General features: G+C 46.3%; 1 protein-coding gene across 2 annotated transcripts in view; it reads right to left on the bottom strand.

Annotated features, from left to right (window-relative positions):
* LOC141991179 (VPS10 domain-containing receptor SorCS1) overlaps positions 1 to 16,296 on the bottom strand; it is a 400,215-nt gene that overhangs the window by 22,370 nt on the left and 361,549 nt on the right. For both annotated transcript variants that reach the window (XM_074959393.1, XM_074959392.1), the window contains exons 20-23: positions 12,969 to 13,102; positions 10,736 to 10,859; positions 6,937 to 7,049; positions 12 to 143 (exon numbers count right to left, since the gene is read on the bottom strand). In XM_074959393.1, the coding sequence (XP_074815494.1) occupies positions 12 to 143; positions 6,937 to 7,049; positions 10,736 to 10,859; positions 12,969 to 13,102 (503 nt within the window). The remainder of the gene's footprint in view (positions 1 to 11; positions 144 to 6,936; positions 7,050 to 10,735; positions 10,860 to 12,968; positions 13,103 to 16,296) is intronic.

Genomic DNA, 16,296 nt, shown 5'->3' with positions numbered 1-16,296 from the left:
GGAAACAATACCTGTTCTAGGTCTTCGGCTGTTCTTTTGTTTTCTCCCGTGGTTCCATGATACGGTAAAATGAAGAGCTCAGCGGATGTGGGCAAACCAGACAGGACTGCGACCAGGATATGTTTGCTTGAAATACTTGTTGCCTGGTTATGTAGACAAACAGCAACAGGTGAGTTGCAGAGATAGTCAGGAATGCCGAAGACGTATGCGTTAAAGCACCACCGTACGTACATGTAGGTATCTGCCGGTGATGGGGAAAGTCGGGGGGACGGCATTCTACTGCACTCTTGTTCTGTCTGAGCTTTCATACCATGCTCTTCAATGTGGTATGTGAGCCCCCAGCGGCACTGACTATAACCAGACCTACTAAAGGCAGGTGCTGAGTAACTGCACACACTCTGCAGTGCTGACCCAGAGCACCTCCTACTGTGCCTGTCCAGTGCAGCATGTTCTAGAGATGCTTAAATAACTGGAGCTTTGGTCATGAGGCAGAGTGCAAACAAACTCATTTTTCCTTATTGTTCCCTCCGGCAGGGTTGACTGTCTCGGTCTCCTGACACGGGCGGGTGAGAAACGTAGCTGTGCATTTATTATTGCAATCCCATGGAACACCATTGTTTTCTCTCTCAACAACCAATGAAAGGTGTCAGGAAAAGCTGGTAGTGCCTCCTTTGGATCTCACACTGGCATGAATCAGCAGCAACTCCCCTCATGTCAGTGGATCAAAACCAGGCCCTTTAACTTGAGTCAGCAAATTGCATTACCTGCCCAGAGTAATTCATTGTCCTCTGGGTTTGTGGATGGACCTTGCAAAACAAGATCAACCAAAGTGAAATGAAACAGCAGGGATCCATGTACAGTGACGGTCTCTATATTTAATCAATATTGCCAATTTGATAAGCACAGGTTGCTTTGGGAAGTAGACCAGAGACCTTGCTTGGACATTGTGGGGTACATTTTCCGAAGGGTGACCTCCCTTCCTCCTATGCACGCTGTGCCCAAAAGTTAGTGCCTGCATGTTGTCGCATGCAGTTGTCAGGGTAAACCTGAGCACTTGCACCCCTACCTAGCTGATTGCGGTGGGTGTGCATCAGGCAGTCACAGACACAAATGCCCAGTTTGGTGGTCTCTGGTCATGACACGGGTATATTTATGTGGGCGAAAAGGGGAGGGACATAGGGTTTGCCATGCCAGATCAGACAAAAGGGCTGTGAAGGCTGGTTTCCTGCTTCTGGCAGTATCAGCAACTGATGCTTGAGATGAAGATGAAAATAACCTAAAGGGTACCTCTTTAGTTGCTCAGTAAATGCACAGTGGGGGAGCATCAAGGGGATGGAGGGATGAAGGGAATTCTCTCCCAGCACTCAGAGGTGATACGTGCACATCCTGAAATATGGGGCATGGGACTATCCTTCCTCTGAGCACGACGATTACCTTCAAAGATAGCCCTTACCTTTATTGTTTAGCTCCTGTAAAATACAGCTGTGTGTTTGCTCTGAATGAGGCACCAGCTTGAGATCCACTGGTGCTGGCACACCCACACCAAGCACAGAACCATGACAGAGCACAGAGCTGGCCTCTGGGGTCAGAGTCTTGTAGCACAGAGCTGTCCCACCGGGGAGGTCAGCCTGTTCTGTCCTGATGGAAGGTAGTGTTGGCTTGTCGGAGGGGAGGGGAGGGGGTAGGGAACCTTGTGGGGGCATAACCTTGGAAAGTGGAGCTGACCCAGGAGTGGGAGGGGTCTTTGAGCTGTCCCATGCCAGCCCATGGAAGGTCGGGCCTTCTCATGAGAACATGGAGCCAGCCAGTGGGGGGGGGATGCAGATTGGGCAGTCCCATCTCACTGGAGCGCAGAGCCAGCCTGCAGGGGGATCAGGCTGTCTCATCCACCTGATGTGCAGAGCCAGCCTTCACGGCACTTATGAACATGTGGAAATTTCATAAAGTTCAGCTTCTGGGCCAGATTCATGAATGGATGGGGCCTATTTTCTCCTTTCGATGCTTCCGAAGTCTTATCTGGTGAGATTTTTGCCATGTTGGGTTGAAATCTCCTGAGAGCACCACCTGTTTTAGCCTTGAGCCCACCCAGCCCCAGGGATGGACACTTTTGTCTTGGCCCCTCCTCAGTTATTATTTCACACTAGGTTCAATCACTGTTACCGATGCACTAACAAAACCCTTGGTGGTGTCACTGTTCAGAGAATGGGCTGGCAACCCGGGGCCAGTCTGAGGCAGCTGTGGGACAAGAAAAGGGCAGCTGCAGACTGCTGAATTGTTTCCCCTACCTCCTGCTTCTGTGGAATTATCCAGTGCACACATTTTAATTCTAAGCCAGTGGTCTGAATGAGCTCTCTCCTCACAAGACCTCAGGAGCAGACTGCATTTGCATAGACATGCCTACTTTATCTAAGTGATGACTACATACACCTTCTTTGCCAAAATGATCCATTTTGGCTGGTTTTGGTTAAAATTTACTTAAGTATTGTATGCAGGGCTAATGAAATTTTGTTATCTTTATTGAATGACTAAAGGAGAGTGGAACTGTGCAATATACAGCCTGATTGAAGGGGTCACCCTAACTTGAACTTTGCTCACTAAGTATGGGGTAATAATGCCACATCCAAGTGTGTTGGGGATGGGGGTTGCAGAGTCTGTTTAAACAGTATTTGGGTCTGTCTGCACAACAAAAAATGTGGTAGCATGTCTCAGAGCCCAGGTCAACTAAATGATTGGTTTATTCATTCTGCTGACCAATAGCTGTATAGATGTTCATGTTCAGCCTGGTGCCTGGGCTCTGAAACCCAATGAGAAGGGAGGGTTTCAGAGCCTGAGCTCCAACCCAAGTGGGAATGTCTACACTGCCATTTTTAATCCTGTAGCACGAGCCCTCCAGCGTTTTAAGACAGCGCTGAACAGACTCAACTGAGAGTCTGTGTTTCTTCTCAGTGAACTGAAATTGCCAATACGTTGGTCAAGCAGGCTGAGTCTTAGACCTGGTGTGGGGACAGTGTTGCAGTGAAAGAACACAGGGGTGGCGTGAGGATCCGCACAACCCAGCGAAACCACCAAGAACTGGGCTAGGTGATAGAAACCTCAGAACACAGCATTGTAGCTAAAGGCATAGCAGCAGGAGTGGAAGCATTAACTAACTAAGATTAACCCCCACCCCACCGACCCATAGAATCCACCTGAACCTACAACTGGACTGACTCTAAAGACTTTGCTGATCCCAGCCAACAAACAGTAAGCATGGTGCAGTGAAGGGAAAGGGGACAGTCATCCATTGGACTTTTACACAAGGTAGAAAACAGGCAAAGGATTACTGCCCAACATATCATGGGGGTGAGGGTTTACTTACTGTTTGCATACTTTCAAGCCACTGGTAAGGTGTTTCCCCAATTAATGCTGTTGTTTCTCCTCCCCTTAGATAAAAGTTTTCTTTTGTTACAAACGGATTCAGAACTTGCGAGTGGGAAAGTGTTGCCTCTTAGGCTAGGTCTACACAGTGAGCTAGGGGTGTGATTCCCCTGCTCGTCTACACAGCTTGATTAGAGCTGGCACTAGTATATAGAGCAGCATAGCAAGAGGGTGTGTACATGAGCAGGGGAAATCACACCCCTAGCTCATAGTGTAGATGTAGCCTTACTGGCACCCAGGGTAGGGTTTAGTTAAGTGGTTCTCAGCCAGGGGTACGCAGACGTCTTCCAGGGGCTCCATCAACTCACCTGCATATTGTCTAGTTTTACAACAGGCTGCATAAAAAGCACTAGCTAAGTCAGTACAAATTAAAATTTCATACGGACAATGACTTGTTTATATTGCTCTATATGCAATCCATTGTAATGCAAATATAATATTTATATCCCAAGTGATTTATTCCATGGTAAAAATGAGAACGTAAGCAAGTTTTCAGTAATAGTGTGCTGTGACACTTCTGTATTTTTAAGTCTGATTTTGTAAGCAAGTAGTTTTTAAGTGAGGTGAAACTTGGGGTATGCCAGACAAATCAGACTCCCGAAAGGGGTACAGTAGTCTGGAAAGGTTGAGAGCCACTGGTTTCGTTTTCCCAGACTTCTGGGCGGAGGCTCAAGATGGTTTCGTTTTGTAATTTTAAGGGCCTCCCCTCCCAGAAAATACTGAATCCAGCCTTGTTGCTGCCAACAGCACCTGACCGAGGGTTACATAACCTTAGGAGGCTTTTTACATTTCCAAACACTGGATTTTGTAGGTCACCTTTAAAATAATCAAACCACTGCAGCACAGCAGATATCAGCAATGCACAGAGCTCAACCTGTAGTGAGGACCCTGCACCCAAAAGACTGTAGCTCAAAATCCCCAAACCATTAATTGGCGCTAAGATTCCAGATTTTCTACCCACTCTCCATAGGGGCTATGGCTTGCAACACCTGCTTCCCGGAGGGAAAGACGAGGGGGACGGGAGGGAACTGAAGTCCGAATGATTTTCTGTTGCTGACCTAAGGTAACCTGTCTGATTAATGACCCACACTACTAGGCATCAGCCATAGGGCAGCCTGCAGTGACCCTGCCATCTTGCTACTGCCGGTATGCGTTTTGCTGTAGGTACTGTCACTTCTGGATAGAATGCTAGCGTGAAGCCGCATAAATATGGAAATATGTTGAGGAGGGGAAGGTGAAAATGTAGGACCCTCTCCCTGGCCTGGAAAACAATATGTTTGACAAGATTTGCTTTTAATGCTGAAAAAGAGAATCTGGGCAGAGAAAAAAAAAGCAGAGAGGGTCCCACATTTAGCTTCATACATTGCAGAACTCCTATGAAGACAGGCCTTGTATCTAGAGCATCCGTTGATATGTGCATAATCACCTAAGAGGCTTAGACAAGGACTATCAGTGCTCATGCTCCAGGGTATTAAGAGATCACCTGCAGTGAACAGGAAGGAATTTTCCCCATGTAATGTTTCAGATAATTAGCTAAATGCATTTTCACCTTCCTCTGCAGCATCAGGTACTAGACATTGCTCGAAGGGATGGGACTAAAGATCGAGGGACCAATGGTGTGAATGATCATGATAAATAAAGTTATATTGGGATAATCCCAAATTAGGAACATCATAATCCAACACAGAGAAAAAACCAGGAGCGTTTAGTAGAGAATCATAACATTTCTACAGAATTTTTACACTAACATATGGAACTCTATAGTAAGGATATAATCATCTATTGACATTTCTAGGTTGGTATAAAAATGTAAAACAAGGAGATCATTTTCTATTGAATTAGTTTGTTTTTTAGAGTAATTGTGCAGAATCCTATTTAATTTCTATAGCCCATCCTTGAGTTTTATCCCTAAATTCTATAGGACTTTTCCATAAAGGTTTTTTTAAGTGTGTCATACAGCCATGTGATCAGCTGTCAAAGGGTCCTTCTTTTCAAGTCAACACTGATACAATACCGCTAGGGTTTTTGTTTGTATCACTCTGGTTGTGATAAGTAGCCTTGACAGCCCAGGTTTATAATCTATTTTTAGTGAATTGATTTTGTTTTATTGCATTGTTGATGTTGCGAAAACCAATTTAGAAGCTGAATGGACCATCAGATACTTGATATAGACACACAAAGGTCTAAAGGTTACAAACCAAAGCCCATAGGAAGATTATTTCTTCTTCCTCCTCCTCCTCCATGTTTTGATGAGGTTAGAAGAAGAAATTGCATTACGTGTTGTTCATTGAAAAAAACTTTAAAGATAAAAAGGAGATAGGGGACAGATTTTTAGAAGTACAGCCCCCAGAATGGACTCACACAGTTGGTGCGTGCCTTCAGCAAGACAGTCTGATCATTTATGGCACCAGCTGTGCAAACGGCTGGTGTGGCAGTCGGATATTTGTGCATGCAGTTACTGTGATCACACACAGGAACACAATACCTGTGGGTACACATTCCATGCATGTGTTCTCTCTCTCTCACACACAATTCTACAAATCAGTTGCACAGACCCTTTTCCATTGCTTCAATTTGTATCACAGTGGAACACAGACACACCCCAGTCATCAGCGGGCAGGATCAAATCTAGGACCTCTGGAGTTTAGCGCGTGAGCCTCTACTGCATGAGCTAAAAGCCATATGGCTGGTAGCTAAGGCTGTAGAGCAGACTCATTAACCTCTCTCTCTAAGTGGTCTCTGTGCCACTAGATGGGACAGAACACCACACCCAGGAGGTGTGTAGGTTACAACAGTAGCACTTGCGGTCTCCACTAACTGGTGTAACGTTTGTCAGCCTTTTACAAACCCTAATCTCCAGCCCCAAATACTATTTCTTTAGGCCACAGCTCTTGATAGTTTCCAGTACGTCAAGTATGTAGAAGAAAAATGCATCTCCAGCCCTGGCCCATGTCTCCAGAATGCTGATTGTGGAGTAAAATGCACTTCCATGGCAGGACCATGTACCTAATGTTGGACACAAAGCACTTACAGTCCTGCCCTTTGTATGTGAAAAAAAAACCACACCTTCACTGCTGCTCCATAAATCTGGAACATCCTTTTTTGTGAGTTCACATGGGACAACTCTGCATTCTGCTGCTGTATACAGACCACAGCAAAGGGGAATAATCATTATTATGCAGTGTTAAAACTGCTCTCATTGTTACTACATAGGTGCAACTTGGGTCTTATATACACTTTCCTCTGAAGTATTCTGCTTTGGCCCCAATAATAAAAAAGTGATGCTTCCCAGAGGTGAGACCTTGCCCATCAGGCCCACCCACATTACGCTCAACCACACAAAAAACGGGGCTGTAGAGCATAGCATTTCAACAGACCTCATCATCATCTCTCTCTCTTTCCAAGATCTTGGCTCCTTTGGGCAGATCATTCTGCTCTTCAAATCAAGGCCCAGGATAGACACAACGATGACAGAGGAAATGTAGCAATAAGGAATAAAAAACGTATTCCAGTGCTTACCTCCACTAGAGCTCTCTTGATCACTCTGCTGACGTCCCGTCTCCATTCAGGGATATCTGGGTTGTACTCATCCAGGTTTGGAGAGAACGACAAGCGGAGAGATTGAAATCGCTCTGGGGATACACAAGGGCACACTTGCTGTGAATAAACTCATCGACAGACCGTGGCGTTTCAGTGTCGGGTTGTCAATCAAATACAATGTACTGCAGTGGATTTTAGCCCATGTAATTGGATAACACAGTTATCCCAACTGAGTGAGAATCAAATGCGAGGACTAGAGCCTCAGCTTGTGTACACTGACATAGCTTCAGTGAAGCCAATGGAGCTATGCTGATGGATGTCAAATACGCCTACAGTTGAGGGATCCACCCAAAGGCTATGGGCACCCAAGCACCACATACAAAACTGTACGAGGCAGGAAAACGTCTTCGTCATCCTCTCCCCTTATCATTCTCTAGCCATACGCCAATATTTATTTGTTTACATTTGTACTACTCCGCTGTAAAAGGGCACTCGTCCAAAGGCTTGACCACGTTCCGCAAATATACTAATCCAGAAACTGGCCTGTCAATCACCCTCAAAAAAGGACCTCAGCAACTTCTTAGATACAACAAAATTTAACTAGCTCCCCTTGCCCACAGTATCCCCATCAGGTACTACACACTCTGCTACCCAGAGCTACCCATCTCCTTGCTCATGAGGGATAGATGGGCATTGTTATGGACCTGCAGGTTAACAAATCTGGGCTGTTATGGACCAAGGGAGGGGGAAGTGAGTTCCAAAACAATGTCTCAAACACTGCTCCATAACATAACTTCTCAGGAACAGCAATGAGAACCTCTCCCACCGCAATGTTACTAGAGTACATCCTTCTAACGCACCACCAGTGCTGTTGGCTGTGATCCACCCCTGTTTAGCAAAGCACTTAAGCACACGCTTAAATGAAGCGTCCTCCTTCCAGATTTTTACCTATTATGCTCAAGGTCATTGACACTGAGTAGTGCCTTTCAACTTCTGAACTTTATAACCAGTCCTACATTTATAGACTGGGCACATGTGGCTCTAAAACTTTCAGGGTCAGATCCTTAGCTGCTGTACACTGAGGTAGCTCCATTGAAGCCAAAGGATCTACGTTGATTTACAAGGATCTGGTCCTTGTTTCATACAATTTGTGTGTGTGAACTTTGCGTTGGAGAAAGAATCAGATCAAGCGGCCCAGAGATGGAAGTTCATGGTTGATCTAAGAATAGGCACAGCAAGGGTCTTCACGTTGCCTTGCCGACAGACCCGAAGCCTGACTTGTCGTAACCATTTCCAGGGATGCTAGGGTAATTCAGACTGGCCTATCCAGTCCTTGGAATTTCAGCTGAAATTTCCCAGAAGGATGTCAATAATGATGATTTTCTTTTTGCCATGTGGATACTTGTCCACTGGGACTTGGACCGAAACCTAAAAAGCAATTTAAAATGTGTGCTATTCACAGACTGACTATTTGTATATGCCACTGGCCACTTCCACTAATTTCAGCATGTCATTCCCACAAAGGCTAATGAATGATCAAAGGTTTATCAAAATGGAACAGCGCACAGAGCCGGGAAGACCCTCACTTAGGCTGCTGTGTTGTTTTTTTCCTTTCCTTTCCAAAATGCAGGTGACTTATCTAGCCATTAGGATGTTTACCTTATGAAAGGATGCAAATGAAACACTCAAAAGCATCACTTGAAAGAAGTGAGGCAGCCTCATAATTACTTTACCATATTGAGCAGCAGGGGGCTGGAACGGGGAATTTAACTGAAATGTTACACTAAAACAGGACTCCTGAAATATGGAAGAAAGCTGCTGCATGGAATTTGGATGGGATTTTAACAGATGCTCTGATAGAGAGACACTGCACATTTATATTTGCTACTTAGAGAGAAGCTTTCACACTGAAACAACTTTGGGATAAGAAATAAAAAAGAGCTTGGACAGCTTCTACCCCCCAGCCCAGCCTGTGGGTCTAGGTAGGTCACTTCATGAAAAGAGGCACTGCCAATATTTTAAAGAAGAGTTGCCCCAAATCATTTCCCCTTTAATCTGTGATGAATCCCGTTTCCCAGGGCTGGAGCTAAGGGTTGGGGAATCTCCCATGAGCAAGGTGGGAGGCAGTTAGCCAACCCCTGATAGTATATGCACTTCACTGGACCCATACGTACCTTGCACTAGAAAACTACCCTGTGCCAGCATCTCAGCCATGATACAACCACTTTACCATGCTCCAGCAGCATGAAGGGGCTGTAACGCTGACTTTACTAGTTTCTTGGGTATTTCCCCAGCATAGGGGTATTCTACCCATCCACCCAGGCACCCCCTGGCTCCTTCCAATTCCTAGGGCAGGGAGTGTGTCAGAATTACCACCTGTTCCCAACCTCCAGCAGAGGCGTGGTAGGGAGTTGATCTCATCCCCACCACCTCACCTCATGGCCCTCAGAAAAAAGTTGTGTGGCGGATGGGGCAGGGAAAGAGGGTTTGATCAGAGCACTGAATTGGCTGCTGGAATGACCCCTTGGGGGGGCTGCTGCCATCAGGTGCAACTGAAAGCAGCTCTAAGGCTGCCCTAAGTTTGCACAAGGCCCCTAATGACCTGGAGAGCGCTCCAGCCCAGCTGAGCATCCAGCCCATGCACGGTGTTGGTAACACAGCACGGTTCTTAACAGACGTAACCATCTGAATGGAGAGTGAGTGTGGACATGTCTGTGAAAATACCAGACACATGGCCTAATCTGCTCCACTCCACAGGGGAAACAAAACATTGCTCATCAGGAGTATTTTTATGAGGTCCAGGGATAAAAGCCTGATTGAATGGTATCTAGAAAGGAGGTAATTCCACTGGAGGCATGAAATAGCCCAAATCTGGGAGACCATCCAGCATATCACTGTGATCTGTGCTTGCAATACAGGGGAAAAGACAATAGTCAATTGTGCACACTAAGATGTATGTTCTAATGGACACAGATCCATGCAGCTTTTGCACATACCGAGACAAAACATCTGCTCATCAGTGGAGTTCAGCCAGTCAGTAACACAATCCACTTTTCCAATGGCCACATTTGAAAATATTACAGTAGAACTTCAGAGTTCCAAGCACCTCCGGAACGGAGGTGGTTCGTATCTCTGAAATGTTCATAACTCTGAACCAAACTTTATGGTTGTTCTTGCAAAAGTTTACAACTGAACATTGGCTTAATACAGCTTTGAAACTTCAGTATGCAGAAGCAAAACGCTGTGTTCCCTTTATTTTTTTAGTAGTTTACGTTTAACAAAGTACTATATTGTATGTGCTTTTTATATTTTTGGTCTCTGCTGCTGCCTGATTGCGTACTTCTGGTTCCAAATGAGGTGTGTGGCTGACTGGTCAGTTCGTAACTCTGATGTTCGTTAATCTGAGGTTCTACTGTGCAGTAATCATCTAGAAGTGGCTCTACAGTAAAATGCAGAGCAAGTACGAGTCCTCTTGAGACCGGTGTAAATCTGGATTAACTCCAATTGCCTTCAGAGAAATTATTCCTGATTTACATCAGTGTAATTGAGAGCAGAATCTGCCCTAAAGCATTTTTGGAGCAATACTGCAAGGCTTCTCTTTTTAATAAGAGTTGGGTCCAGTACGTTGCTGTAGGGACTACTGATGTGTCACAAACGCAGCACACCGTTGTTCTGGGCACATCTGTGCAGCTAAATTCTCATCCCGTGCTGAGCAATGCCACCATTGCTTTGCTGGGGGGGGGGGGAGCAACAGAAAAATAAAGGGGTAAGAGCTCACCATATACTGCAATAGTCTTTGTGTCCTGCAGAATGGTGTTCCCTGCCGAGACCTGTACCGTGATCGTGTTCATCCCTTCCACAGAGAACGTGAATGTGATGCTCCCCTCCAGGGTGACCAGTGGCTGCAAACACATGAGAAAAGGGGCAATTAGGCTGCCATCTGATCTTCCCGATTCCAGAAGTCCTAGATCTGGCTACTCCAAACAGGAGGGAGGTTAGGCATATGGTGTGTTGGATCGACGGGGGAGGATGATTGAAAGACTCTACTCCTTGACTGGTTTCTCCATCCTAAGTTTATAACTAGAGAACTTGAAAGATTTTTTTGGATGGAAAAAAAAAATCTGTCATTTAGAACTCTCTTCTATCAGTTGTATTACGGTGGCACCAAAAGGCCACAAACAAGACCAGGGCCCAATTGCGTTAGGTGCTGTGTACAAGTAAGGTGCCATCAAAGGGCTTACAGTCTAAACAAGCAAATGGGAAGAAAAGATCATTATCCCCATTGTACAGCTGGGGAGCCAACAGAGAGAGGAACAAAGTGGCCTGCCCCAGGCCACACAGAGTCGGTAACAGAGCTGGGAACTGACCCAGATTTCTCCCTCAATAGCCTAAGGTATTCTCCAGGACACCACTGTTACTAGAATGAAGGGTTTAGGGCAGATATGGGCCTCCTATACTTGCCTCCTTGTGAGCAATGGAGTGTCACCATTTATCTGAAGGAGTTGCTCACGGTTACACAACGTCTCCACTCCAGGAACTCTAGGCTACCATTTATGTTTGTTAAGACACTATACTAGTGCTTGCCATACGGCCTTTCTGACCATACCCAGCAGCAGCTGCCATAACCTCCCGTATTCCTTTACTAGTTTGGATTTTCAAAAGCACCCACAGTTAGTCTAACTCTGCTCCCATTGCGGTCAATGGTAAAACTCCCCTTGACTTCAATGGGAGCCGTTCGGCCAGCACTAGTCACTAATGAGCTTGATTTCTCAGACAGGAGGGTAAGAGGTGACAATCACAGTCTGTAAGTACCTCCATGGGGAGAAGATATCTGACACTACAGGGTTCTTCAATCTAGCAGATAAAGGCAGGACAAGATCCAGTGACTGGAAGTTGCAGCTAGATAAATCCAAGTTAGAAAGAAGATGCAATTTTTAAACAGGGTAATTAACCGTTGGAACAACTTGCCAAGGGATGTGGTAGATTCTCCATCACTGGATGTTTTTAAATCAAGATCAGATGGCTATCTAAAACTATGCTCTAGCTCAGTCACAAGACACAGGCTAATGTAGAGATTACAGAGTAAAATTATAGGGCCTTGCTATGCAGGAGATCTCACAAGATGATCTAATGCTCCCTTCTGGCCTGACCATTTATGCATTTATGAAAATCTCATCCTCAGAATCTAATCGGGGCCTTTGGGCACTTCCGCAATACAGATAAATAACAATTACAAAGCACCTGGTAAGATTTGCAAGCATCCTAACTAAAGAGACAGCAGAAAGTTGTATGTGCTCTATTTATGGTAAGTAGTGTCCGTAGCCAGACAGATGTACTGTGTATCATTTTGCATCCCCCAGAGTGCGGTAATGAAGAATTCTTGCATACATAGTTTAACAGACAAAATGAGAACTTTGCATTGGTTTAGAGCAGGGGTCCCCAACCCAGTGCCCGCGGGTGCCAGGGCGCCTGCTGGGGCATTTTTGTGCACCGACAGGACACCTCACCGCCGAAATGAACAGAAAACTTCAGCATTGATAGTTTTGTAAAAATTGTGAAATTTGTATTTTAGTTAAAGGAAGAAAAAAAACTTTTTAGCCTACTTTGCAATAAGATCCCCATAGCATTATTCAATAGGGGGTTAGGAATTTGCACACAATTCAAATGATCCTTACACAGAGATAGCTAAGTAGTTTAAAAAAATGCTGATTTGCATAGATAGGGGAGGGGAGTTTATCCCACATTCCTGCTGTGGGGTAGTTTACATCTTTCTCTGGAACATCTGGTGCTGGCCACTGTCAGAGACAAGGCACTGGACTAGAGGGACCATGGAACTGATCCAGATTGGCAATGCCTATGTTCCTATTTTTGTAGAGCAAAGTGCCGAATCCTGACTGCTCTGACCTGTAATGGGTTTATTCACTATTCAAGAGTATTCACAGGCCCTGCCCACTCCTGGACACATATTCCTCCTGGGATGGTTTGCTACAGTTCTGTAGGGACATACAAACCTCGGTGTTGTTCCCGAACCACCAAATGTAAGTCAGCGTGCCCACCTGGCTGGGCCACAATACCGCCGTAGCGTTGACCTCTTTGTTCTTGGTAGTAACAAACGGGAGAGACAAATGAACATGTTCCAGGGGGCCTGCGGAGACAGAAGCAGTGGCAAATGGGGTGAATGCCCTCTCTTAGGCATCAAAATGTGGGTCTGACACTGGATCCTCCAGCTTTTTGGATGAGACAATGAAGAGGAACGCACGTGGGGCACCATATGCAAAGCGTTCTGGCTTCGTACTGTTGCTGGGGAAGTCATTTGGGACCCATGCATCTAAAAATAGGAATTGCTACTACCTGAACTAAAGAACCCCACCTCTACAGCTCAAAGACTGTATCAAACTCATACATCTATATACATGGACTACCCACTAGAGGGAGACAGAGTCACACTATGTGGGCTACCTGGGAAGACCCTAGAACTTGCATGAGTAAGCACTAATAGAAGTATAATAATATTACAAATACTTGGATCCATTCCTAAAGAGCCAGATATCAGGTGCTGGAAATTGGTATCGCTTCGTGAACTCCAGTGGAGCTATATGCATTTGTATCAGTTTAGGGCCTCCACCAAAGCATCTATCCCACTTATCCCTTCTTTTTAACTCTCACTTTTCCTCTCCCCCGTGGTCCTTTTCTCTCATCTACACTGTGCCTTTTATTTCCTTAGAGTAGCCACGTGTTGTAGCTTAATGGACAAATAACATTTACTTTGAAACATGCCCTGGCTAGGGTGACCAGACAGCAAGTATGAAAAATTGGGACAGTGGGTGGGGGATAATAGGTGCCTGTATAACACAAAGCCCCAAATATCTGGACTGTTCCAAAAAAATCGGGACATCTGGTCACCCTAGCTGGCTGTTCCTTTCTCCCATTTGTGATGGGAAAATGGGGAGGCATGGGTCTGTAATCACAACTTGTTTTATGGATTGTTTTCTATGTCTGTCACTGTCGTTCTTCTGGAGAACAGAAGTGTGGTCCTTAAAGAAAGAGAGAGAAACCCAGAACCACAAGGTAATTTGGGGGCACAGTTCTCCAATACAGGCTCAGTTCAAATTCCTTACCCAGAGGCTCCAAACACTGAAATGGGCACTTGTGGACTGATTTCAATATCCACGCGTGATCTGGCTGCTCTATTAAAAGGAGTCAATATTTGACACCAGGACTTCCCAAATGATTTCACACACATATATAGCATCATTTATAGAGCGTTATTCACCCTCAAGGATCACCAGAGGATTCCCCACTTTTTACACCTGTGCAGAGTGGGTGCAAAATGGTACCAGCTCAGAAGGTGTACATTACTGTTCATAAGGTGTGGAATGCGGCTCCGTGACACACCCGTGAAATGCAGCCCTCTCTGGGGTATAAACATGGCAACTGTTTTAACACCACACAGCACCACCCTATGATCCAGGGGCATTCAGGATCAGACTACCAGGGGGTTGTTGGAGGCCAGGATTATGGGTAATCTTTATTCTGATGGCTACTGATGAACCCCCTGCCACACCTCCAGGAGTGCCTGAATGCTCCTGTTTTTCTCACGCTTCGAAAGCGCTGCAAGATTTTGTCCTACACCTCTGTATATTGTCAAAAGTATTCCCCTACCAGAATCCACAGCCACAGGGGAAATCACTAGTCTAGTCTAGTCTCAGGTAGGAGGTGAGAACTGAAATTAATCATTATCCAGCCCTTTGTGTATTTCAGATGAGGTGGCCTTGTTTTGTATTCACTAAGTGTCCAGGGGCAGCAGAAAGTGCAAAGGAGGGAGAATGTCAAGCATCCAAAGTGGCAGTGGAAGAGCTATCAACAGGACCATACACTGTGTCAGCTCCAACACCTAGTTCTCACTGATGCTAGCTTAATTCCTGCACTGTTGGATGGAATAGCGCTGAGGAGGCCACTCAAAGGGCCCGGCCCTGCATCAAGTCTTTAATGCCCTTTCAGGCCTTCACTGCTTCCTTGTTATGATAGAAAAAGAAAGGCTCATCCACAAAGGCCCATATTATTTTAACATCTGCATTCCAATATAGAACTGGAGAAAATGGACAGTCTGTTTGGAGTGCACTGGTTGAACAGCAGATGGTGCTGTATCACTCCAGATAGGTCTATGTGATAGGAAGAGAAGTCTTGTCCAATTACAATAGAATTGCACTTCCAAGTTTTACATGCAGTTTATGAGCCATTTCATTACTACCACTCTGCATCTTGCCCCAAAACACCATCCGTGCCCTTAGAAGATTCTTTGGATGCACACAATTGGTACTGAGAACATAATCTGTGTAGGGTTGGCCTGTACCTAGAGTCTCTTTAACAGGTGTAAGCGGGGGAATAGTCCCGCTATTGTGAGGAACTTTCCTGGCTTCTGCACTACCCTGGTGAAGTGGGCTAGCAAAAGGATCTGAGTCCTCGCTCCCACTTCCTTTACCCAGAGGCCTCTCTGCCCTTGAGGACTCCCCTACCACTCTCCTGTCTGGCAGAGTCCTCGTAACCCCAACAAGGCTGAGCCCAGGATTCCTGGGGGGCTCGGCCCCCAACCCTGCTGTGGTCACCTAGGACAGAGACTAGGGTGTCCCCACTCCGGGGTACTCTCTCTGCACTGGGCACTACTCTGACCCACTGACCATTACATACAAGTTAAAGTTATTTAATCAACAATTAATTTTAAAAAGAATAAGGGAAAATGGGAAAGGTTAAAGGAAACACATCACCCCGCTGTGTGGCAGGGAACATCACAAACAGTGTCTCTGGAACGTCAGGGCAGTTCACAGTCTGTTCCTTGTAAGTCCCAGGCCTCCTGCTCAGGCCCTGGCTGTGCTGCAGGGATGCTGTGGGTTGGACACTCGCTCTGGTGGTGGCCACACGCTCTCAGGCTCTACGTGGTAGGACCCTTCGTCCCAGTGTCACCCCCGCCCTGTCAGGGTTACGATCCAAGCCTGCCTGCAGAGCCTCTTGGCTGAGGCGTCTCCCTGTGCTGGGCCCACTGCCCAGGGTCCCCCTCGGTCCCCCCAGCTGCTCACCGCACCCAGCTCCAGACTGCTCCAGCCCCAGCTCCACCACTCGGTCTCTGCACTGCTGCTGCTGCTCTGCCTCCAGCTCCCTGGGCTGCTTCTCTGGCCCCTCTGGCTCTGGGTGCTACAGCTCTGCTCCCAGGGCAAGTCTGCTCTCTCTGCGCTGTGCCTCTGGCTTTGGGGCTGCAGCTCGGCTCCCAGGACAGGGTCTGCTCTCTCTGGGCTGCTTTTCTGGTCCCTCTGGATCTGGCACAGCTCTGCCCCCCCAGCTCTG

Source organism: Natator depressus, chromosome 7 (assembly GCF_965152275.1).
Source record: "Natator depressus isolate rNatDep1 chromosome 7, rNatDep2.hap1, whole genome shotgun sequence".
Lineage (NCBI taxonomy): Eukaryota > Metazoa > Chordata > Testudines > Cheloniidae > Natator > Natator depressus.
Note: the sequence above shows the minus strand (reverse complement) of the source record. Positions and strands in the feature narration are given on the sequence as shown.